Here is a 9242-nt window from a genome sequence, read left to right as displayed (position 1 = left end):
ATTAACTTCCTTAACGTTCAAAAATATAAAGACTGATGCAACATCCACTATACAGAGACTACCCAGTACAACCGTGGGACAGGGAATTCCTATAGCAACGCCAGTGGCTCTGTTCCTTCAAGCCTTTTCCCGTAATTTTGCCACAAAAATGAGCCATCTGATTTGAAAATCATCACAATATTGACCAATTTAACAAAGAAAATGCCACCACAGGGGAGTGTTTCCAAATACTTTCACAGTGATCAAAGATAATCTACAAGTTTCTGCCCAGTAGCCACGTGTAGCAAAGCTAATACTTTCACCAGTAACCCCCCTAACTCCTCCAACAACCTAAACAAAAACGAAAATAGAAGTACATCATTTTAAAAGTGGGAATCTGTAAGGATCAAGCAAAAGACATTTGAAAAAAATGACATGAAACCCAGTTGTCAGTGCCTGTTAATATCCTTGCCTCTAAAGAAAAAGAAAATGCTAATAAAGTATTTCCAAACAATTTGCAATTGTTACATTAATAATCTTGTTGGCCAGTTGGTTACCTATGATATCAGGTCTAAACTCTGGCATAGATTTCTACCTTTCTTGAATCTGCTGAGACGTCCTCATATTTGTCTTTACGTGAATGCTCTTATTTTAAAATAAAAAGTGCTAAAGATTGTTTGGTGGATTTGTGAACGAGATCGATCAGCAAAATTACTAAATTGGTAGCAAAACCATTTTCTCTGTACTGCTACTTATTTTATTCTGAAATAGTCACCTGGAGTACTTGTCTCAAAATACTTGAATCCACTTTAAATAAGTTATAATTATCTGAGATCAGATTTTGCACTTCATTCAAATCTGTTGTCTAAAACTGAGCAGTAATGTGGCATTTCACCAATGGCTTCAAGGGAGCAGAATTAAGCCTCCAGTCCATGCCCAAACGAGGCTTTGCTCCAAGTGCATTCCACTTCTTCCACTAGCTTAAGCAGGCTTCAAATTGGGGCATAGCTACACTTGACTAAATAAAAGAGAAATTTTTCAAGAATTTGGAAAAAAAAAAGATGTACTTCCACTCACATCAGCATTACAAAGTATTAGAAAAATAGCGTATTTTTGTGCAAAGAGCTGTTGTTAGTATGAAGAAGCTGTGAAACTACACATTGGGTGAATTTACTCTGCGTTTCTCCCCAGGAAACAACTGCATTGTACTGGATAACCCACCCATAAATTCGCTGTGAAACTCAGTTACGAGGAAGTCAGATTTAGAATCAAGTCTTGCAAAACTCAGGAAAGAGGAATATGCAAGGCGCAGCAGCCTGGTTTCCGAGCGCACATAAATCCACGTTGTAAAAGCAAATGCCTTTGGAAGAAGTGCAATTCTGGAACAAGTTCACACCTAAGTGGCTGGAGCATCGCCAGAAGTCATACTCTTTGGCTGAGTAACGCAGATAAGCGATGAACTTCCAAACTTACGGCCAAATTCTACACGCTTTTTTCACGTGAACATTTCTGTTACACCTAAAGCCAATTCACCGTGTCTTATTCTTGTGAACAGTTCCCGTGATGTAGGAACCTGAACAAAGGAGAAGGAGTATATTACTCATGAATCACTTGCACGCGTCAGCGTTTCAGAAGCGTAGAGCATTGCACATTGACGTGTCGTAGAGACCTTCCTGTCCTGTTGCTGTACAAGTTTACAGCAGAGAACACGAGTTGACCAGAACTGCACATTTCTAGCTTGAAATCAGATCAGCTGTGACGACATGCTCCAAAGTGGTTTTGTCTGGAAAGGTCTCTGACAAAATCTTGAGTTACCACAGCTTAACTCATGTCCACTGAATCTCATAGTGAATGACCTGTCTGTAATATTCACCTAACTAGAGCAGGATGGGTCCTGGCTTGCTGCAACAGCCGTTTCAAGAGAAGGATCGCTTTCCAAAACTCAGATTATTATTCACACCGTAACAATTAACATCTTTCTCTTACTATAGATACAGCCAAGAGATCCATGAAGCAATTTCCAAGTCTCAAACGAATCTTTTAGCCCAGGTAGAATACGATGGCAACATCAATGACAAAGCCAGGAAATAGGAAAGAGCACTGATCATTGAGCACCATTGTTATCCTTTCCATTTTCCTGTACACAGCCGTTATCGGCTATGACTGGGACTTACCTGGCCTTTTTTTTTCTTTTCCTCCTGTAGGAAGAATTTCAATATAATCAACGAGTGAATAAAATGATGAAAGATTTACTGCCAGGTTCTGAGCACAAGCTGCTGAAGCCAACCCCAGCTACTTGTTGTACAATAATGGAACAAGCTAAAAAAATATTTATTTATTTAAAATAGCATCCCATCAAACAGCTCCAGTGTAAATGCAGATCATTTGACTTTATTTGATTCCTTCCCAATATTAATGCTACCAATAATACTGCTGATAATGATATAATTATCATTAATACTCCCTATTAATTAGGAGTAACCCAGGTTGAAGCATGTAAAGAGTCACCCGTCACAGATCAGAGATGATGGATCCACTTTTGTTTCCTGCAGTGGAAAGTAATGCTGCCACCCACTCAGCCTCAGCTCAACACAACGAAACAGCGAAACAGAAGTCATCATAACACACATTAGATATCACAGTTAAACAGCATCAACACTTCCAGAGCGAATCATCCCCGAATGATTCCAGTACACAAGGAAGAGGAAGTCTCCTACACAAGGAAAGAAAAATAACTCAATGTAAGCCAAAAATTATCTCTTTTAATACAAAATTCCATTCTCATAGAACAAATTTATTTCCACTGAATAAATAGATTTCCTCACCATTCACAGGTGAAATTACTACCTAGAGTTACGTTGAAATTCTCTCGCCTTTCTGCAGTTTAATTAAAATATAAACATTATTTGCAACTGGCTTTACTATATTCGGATATATGAACTCTTGGGGGTTTGATGACATCGCCAAACGTATACAGCACCACTCTCACTAGGGGTTGTACTTTAACCTGATTTATATAGCTCCATGCATCACTTGCATGTAGTCTTATCAATGTAATTATTATGATTATCGTAAGAAAGAGCTGGCCTTTGCACTTTGATGTTTATTACTTTTAACACGTACATGCTCTTCTACTATCCATTAAAAAAAAAAACCCAAACCAACAAATGAGTAAACCCCAATGGATTAGAGCTGAAGGCAGAAGTAATAGAACACTATGAACTCAACGGAGGGATCCGGGAACTTCAAATGCATAACCTTTTTAGCAAGAATATGGAGCTGATGCTAGATTTACAGACATTTGGAGATGTCCCTCCGTCTCAAAACACATACAGCTACTACCACGTCTCAGGAAATTACTTCTGTCGTACCCAGACGCCTCTCCAAGACAGATTGACAAAAAAAGCCTGCAATAAGCATACTCGCTGAAGCTATAAATAGTGACACTCGGGGTGAAAACAAGTATTCACGGTTTTATCGCCGTTAAAATGCATTGTGCCGGGTGAAAACAAGTTGTTCCCCAAGAGGAAGGAAGGATTGCTGGGTCTGAGGGGACCCCATGACATCCAGAAACCTATCAGAGATCCTCAGTCCCCCAACGACAACCTACGGGAATACCTTCTTAATGCAGTGGGGAAAAAAAAAAAACAAAACCACAAACAAAAACGAAAACCACAAACAAAAACAATCGCAATTCACCTGGATAAATCGCCGTTACCGCTGTTCCGTTAAGACAAACGATATTTATAGGTATATTTGATATTTCTGTATAAAACTCTGTATTTGAAGGTCTTTAGGATGATGCCTCGGCGACGCACGCGCCCGGCTCCGGGCTCTCCCCTTCGCCGCCCCGCTTGCCCCAGTGTAAGGCGCCCAGGGGGTACATTCAGCGGGCTGGGCCGGGCCGGGAGCGGGGCTGGGATCGGGATCGGGGCCGGGATCGGGATCGGGGCCGGGATCGGGATCGGGGCCGGGAGCGCCCCGACCTCCCCGCGCTCCCGCCGCGGCCGCCAGCGCTGGAGCTGCGGCGCCACCTGGCGGCCGCGCGGAGCCGTGCGCCGCCTCCGCCGCCGGCCCGGGCCGAGGTGCCAACCGCGCCAAGATGCCAACCGCGCCAAGATAAGGTACCAACCGCGCCAAGATACCAACCGAGACCTGCCCGGGAAGGGAAATCCGATCGTCTTTGGTCTCGCCCCCGGTTTCAGCGGGGAGCAAAAAGAGCCGCGCCGGGGCAGCAGGAGCGATGCTGCCCCGGCTGCGGGAAGGGCCGAGGGATTGAATCAGTTGGGATCCTTTTCCAGACGGCTTCATCCATTTCCAAAATTGAAACAGGCTTTTATTTCCCGCTCCCACCCCCCGTCTCTGCTTACTTCGCGGCTGCGAACACGAGCAACACCCAGAGCGATGCCTCCCGCTGCTCCCCGCGCTCCCGCCAAAAAATGCCTCGCGAGGACACAGCCTTAACAGTGCCGCCTATTTTTAACCACACGGGATCTGCCATAAGTACAGTGCAGCGCGGGAATATGATTGGGAATCGGATTTTTAAAAGTCTCGGGTGGTATCTTGGCGAGAGAAGCTGTACAGGGTTTGTTTTGTCGTTGTTGTTGTTTTTTTTTTTTCTTTGTTCACATCACAGTGCATTGAACCGTTATTAATAAAATAGCTCTCGAGGTTCGGGTGGGGGAAGGTCATGTCAGTAGGGGGAAGCTGAAGTTTCAGGTTCAAGCTTTGTATTCCTATATATATATATATGTGTATATATATATATATATATGCATTTTTTTCAAAAGGTTTTATTAGGAAAGCTATACCAGACGCATCACTGTACAATGATTAAACATTACCTTTACAATTTATATTCACTTGAAATTACAGAATAAATATATGCACATTGTTGTACCTTTGTGTGCGTGTGTGCATGTATGTGTGTATGAGAGAAAACATTAAAAGTGCTTCCTACAAAGCTGTTAGTGATAGGTGCCCAGTAGCCTTTTTTTTTTTTTCTCCTTTTTCTGTATATTTGCATGTTGCTTTTATTAGCAAAGTGCAGATGTCCTCCAAAAAACCATGGCGTCATGACGAAGCGTCACTGAGCATCCCCTAGGTGTGTGCGCCACGTGGTGACATCCTTTGGGCTGCTCGGCTCCGGGTGGCTTCCCCCAGCCCACGGGATTCCCCTCCGCGGCCTGCGGAAACCCCGCTCCCGCTGCGCGGAGGGGCCCGGCGGGCAGCGGGGGTGGCGGTGAGGATGAGGGTGAGTGTGCGTGCGAGGGAGGGAGAGAGAACAAGAGTGAGAAATTCGAGCAAGACCCTCCCCTCCCTTCCCTCTTGCAGTTTCCAGGCATGCAGCAAACTGCGCTCGTTTGCTTCTTTGCATTTTTTTTTGTTGTTGTTGTTGTTGTTTTAAATAAATGTACAGAATCTGTGCCATGATGGGCAAGAAGAAAGCAAGCCACAAAATGCCATCTTCCCTCCCCCTCCCCTCCACGGGAAAATATAAAGGAAGTCTACTGCAACGGGAAAAATAAAAAATAAAAGAAAAAAAAAAGCCATAAAGAAAATAAAAGAAAAAGAAAAAAAAAAAGAAAAAACAGAGAGAGACACACATAGAATTTACTTAATCAGGATCAATACAAAGATCCCCGATAATAATAATAATAATAATAATATACCTTAGACATGGCACAGTCAAAGTCTCAGTTTCAGTATAAAAAATAATGATTGATTAACATCTGCTGGCAAAAGTCTGCGAAGGCACTTCATCGATTAATGATCTGAGAACGGCCCTTCCCCGCAGCGCGCACATCTGGCGGGGGAGAGCACACAGCTGTATCCTCTACTCGCATGCGGCGGTGCCGGGGCGGGCGGCGGGGCGGCGGTCAGAACCGGTAGGTGGTTTTCTCCAGGACTTCGAGGTAATCCGGCTTGGTTTGGAGTTTGGCCCTTAACTCGAGGTATTCGCTTGTGGGGGTTTGGTGGTCTGAGAAGCCCTTGCCGGCCGCGAAGAGGAGCGTTTCTTTGAGCCTGGCGTCCTGCTGGAGGTCCGGGTATTGCATGCCAGGGGGGTGCACGTGCAGTTCCTTCAGCTTGGGCACGGTGCCGTACAGGCAGTCCACGAAACCCACGGCGCAGGGCGGCGGGCGGTCGCGGTCCCGCGGGGCTCCTGCCGCCGCCGCCGCCGCCCCGAGCCCGCCGCCCGCGGGGTGCTGGGGATGGACGGCGACGATGGTGTTGAGCTGCGAGCTGGACACGGCCAGGCTCCACTCCTGCTCCTTCTCCAGCAAGGTGCGGTAGTTGGTGCCCGGCTCCTGCGCGGCGGCGGCGGCGGCGTGAACGAAGCGCTCGCCGCCGCTCCGCAGCAGCTCCGCCGCTTCCCCGCCGCCGCCGCCCGCCGCCTCCTCCTCCTCCTCCCGCGGCTTGTAGATGGGGTTGTTGCACATCTGGGTCACCGGGTGCGGGATGTAGTCGTAGACGTGGCCCGCCGGGGGCGCCTTCTCCGGGGAGCGCTCACCGCCCCCCCCGCCCCCTCCGCCGCCGCCGCCGCCGCCGCCGCCGCCTTCCTCGAAGAGCCGCGGGCAGCGCAGCGGCACCCCCCCCAGGTCGGCCGCCTCCGCCCGCGGGCCGCGGAACGGCAGCTTCCGCCGGCGACGGCGCAGCACGAAAGCGAACAGCCCGGCGGCGACCAGCACGGCGGAGAAGAAGAGAACGAGGAGGCTGAGGATGAGGACGGAGAGCGGCACGGCGGCGGCGGCCGGCGGCAGCTCGTAGGCGGCGGCGCCGGTGGCGGCGGGCGGCGGAGGGGCGGCGGGGGGCGAAGCGGCGGCGGCGGCGGCGGCGGCGGCGGGGCGCAGGGCGGCGGGGCAGAGGGCCGCCAGCTCCAGGGAGCGGAGGTCGCGGCGGGCCAGGCGCTCCGGGCTGGCGCACAGCACCTCGCCCACCACGCTGACGGAGCTGAGCGCCTCCAGCCACTGCTTGAGGGGCACCAGCTCGCAGGTGCAGTCCCAAGGGTTGAGCTTCAGGTCGATCTGGACGATGGCGTGGAGATGCTCCAGCACCCCGGCCACCGGCAGCGCCAAGAAGTGGTTGTTGCGCAGGTTGAGGCGGGCCAGGGAGGTGCCGGCGAAGGCGTCGGTGGGCAGGGTGCGGAGCAAGTTGTCGTTGAGGAAGAGGAGCTTCAGGTTGGGCATGAGGCTGAAGGCCGCCGGCTGGATTTCCCTGATCAGGTTGTACTCGAAGTACAGGTAATGCAAACTCTGCAGGCCCCGGAACATGCCCGGGGTGAGCCGCTCGATGTCGTTGCCGTTCAGGTACAGGCTCTTGAGATTCGGCAGGTTGATAAAAGCCCCGTCCTGCACGTAGGAGATCCGGTTGTTCCCCAGGTGTAAGAGATCCAAGGAGGAAAAATTCCAGAAATCGGAGCGGTAGATTTTCTGGATCAAATTCCCGCTCAGGTAGAGCTTCTTGGCGTTCAAGGGCCTGGGCAGGAGCTCGGAGATGTTGTGAAACCCTCGCTCCTTGCAGTTGACCGTCAGGCCCAGGTCATTGATGTGCAAACTGCAAGAGCACCCGGTAGGGCAGATGATGGGGATGGGGGGCCGGGTCTGGTAGGCAGCCACGGGCGGTTGGTTGGGCCCGGGGTACAGGCCCCGGGATGTCGGGGGAGGCCGGGGCGCCCTGGGCTGCTTGGTGGGTTTGGGCTGCTTATTGGATGTTTTGTACTCAACAGAGGAAGCGGTGAAATGGAAGGAGGACAGCATGGAGGAAGGCTTTGTAGGCCACGCGTTCTCCTTGCTGGACGACAGCTGAGGGATGCCCAGGCTGGCTTCCACCTCGGAGTCGGACAGCATGGGGCAGAGCTTACTTCTTTTGATTTCCCGCAGGTCCTTCCCGTGGAAGTGGAAGGGGGTCTCGCAGGTGATGTCCCCTACCAGGGCGGTGTAGGGGATGCGCTCCAGCCAGCTCTTCAGCTGCACGATCTCACACGTACAGTTCCACGGGTTCTCCTCGAGCTGGATCTCCATCAGGCTCCTGCCTATATGGTCCAACATCCCGCGGTACGAAAGGACTTTTAGCCGGTTCCCGCGCAAGTCCAAGTGGGTTAAGGACACAGACTTAAATAAGTTGGTGGGAAGCATGGGGATAAGATTGTCATTTAGGATAAGGACTCTCAATTTACTTAGGTTTCGAAATGCCCCGCTTTCAATCCGTTTAATGACATTGTAATCTGCCTGCAGATACTCCAGACTTTCCAAACCCAGGAAAGTGTCATTTCGGAAAATGTCCAATTTGTTTTCGTGCAAATACAACCTCTTCAGAACTCGGAGCCCGTTAAAAGCCCCCGTCTGAATGTCCTGCAGTGCATTGTTCCCAAGGTTAATAGACACAGCATTGTTCAAGTGAAGAAAACTGTTGGTGTACAATTTCCTCATGGAATTCCTCTGCAGATAAAGTTTAAAAGGTCTCGACCACGACTCTGTTATCTGACTAATATTTATAAATCCTTTGTTGTCGCAATGTATATGGAAAAGGCTCTCCTTCACTTCACAGTAACATGGATCGAAGCAGGGCTCATCGAGTTCCTCCGAGTCCTCTATCAAGGGAATTGGTGTAGTCCATGCTAGAGCAATTGTGCTTAGAAGAATTATCCACAACATCCTCCCTTTATGAAGCGTCTCTGCCGTGGAAGGTTTCATCGTTTGTTGACGTTTACGAAACTGCAATGGGAAGAAAAACACAGATTTCAGTATTTCTGTCCTGCCCCACTCCTTTTACTAAGACCCTACCTGCTAGATTTGCGTTAGGCTCCTGGAAAGTTCAGCAGTTGTTGGGCAGACGTTCACAACCAACTCTAGGGGTGTCGGGTGGGCGAGCCTTGCCCTGATTTATACTTAAGAGATGTTGGAAGGTTTAATCACGCGATACCAGCCTCCCTTATGCCCCCGTTTGGTAAATGCCACCTATAAAGGGGACAGCACATGCAGACCACACAGCAACGTGAGCACACAGGCTGAACGTGTTGCGTCTCTGCATGTTTTCCACCGTAGGACCAGTGTCTAGAACCACATGTATTCCCTACTTCTTCACAATTTTAGCTCTGTAGCCATCGTCGTCAGCATCGACTACAGGGGGAGAAACCAGTGGGTAGATTTCTCCAGTGTCGCACTACATCTTTCATACATGCAAACTCCCAAAGTTACTGAATCTCAGTCCTTGAATCCCTCTCTCCCTCCCGGCTCAATATATTCCAGACGTAAGTTCAAAGG

General features: G+C 49.5%; 1 protein-coding gene across 1 annotated transcript; it reads right to left on the bottom strand.

Annotated features, from left to right (window-relative positions):
* Nucleotides 1–5858: 5858 nt before the first annotated feature.
* SLITRK3 (SLIT and NTRK like family member 3) lies at nucleotides 5859–8708 on the bottom strand. The gene has a single exon (XM_086618328.1). It carries the CDS (start codon nucleotides 8670–8672, stop codon nucleotides 5859–5861), a length of 2814 nt encoding a protein of 937 aa, XP_086474454.1. The 5' UTR covers nucleotides 8673–8708.
* Nucleotides 8709–9242: the final 534 nt, after the last annotated feature.

This window comes from Tauraco erythrolophus, chromosome 11, assembly GCF_009769465.1.
Source record: "Tauraco erythrolophus isolate bTauEry1 chromosome 11, bTauEry1.pri, whole genome shotgun sequence".
Taxonomy (NCBI): Eukaryota; Metazoa; Chordata; class Aves; order Musophagiformes; family Musophagidae; genus Tauraco; species Tauraco erythrolophus.
Note: the sequence above shows the minus strand (reverse complement) of the source record. Positions and strands in the feature narration are given on the sequence as shown.

Excerpts from the sequence above, each read along its gene's own strand:
- SLITRK3 (XM_086618328.1), bottom strand. The coding sequence starts at position 8,672 with ATGAAACCTTCCACGGCAGAGACGCTTCATAAAGGGAGGATGTTGTGG.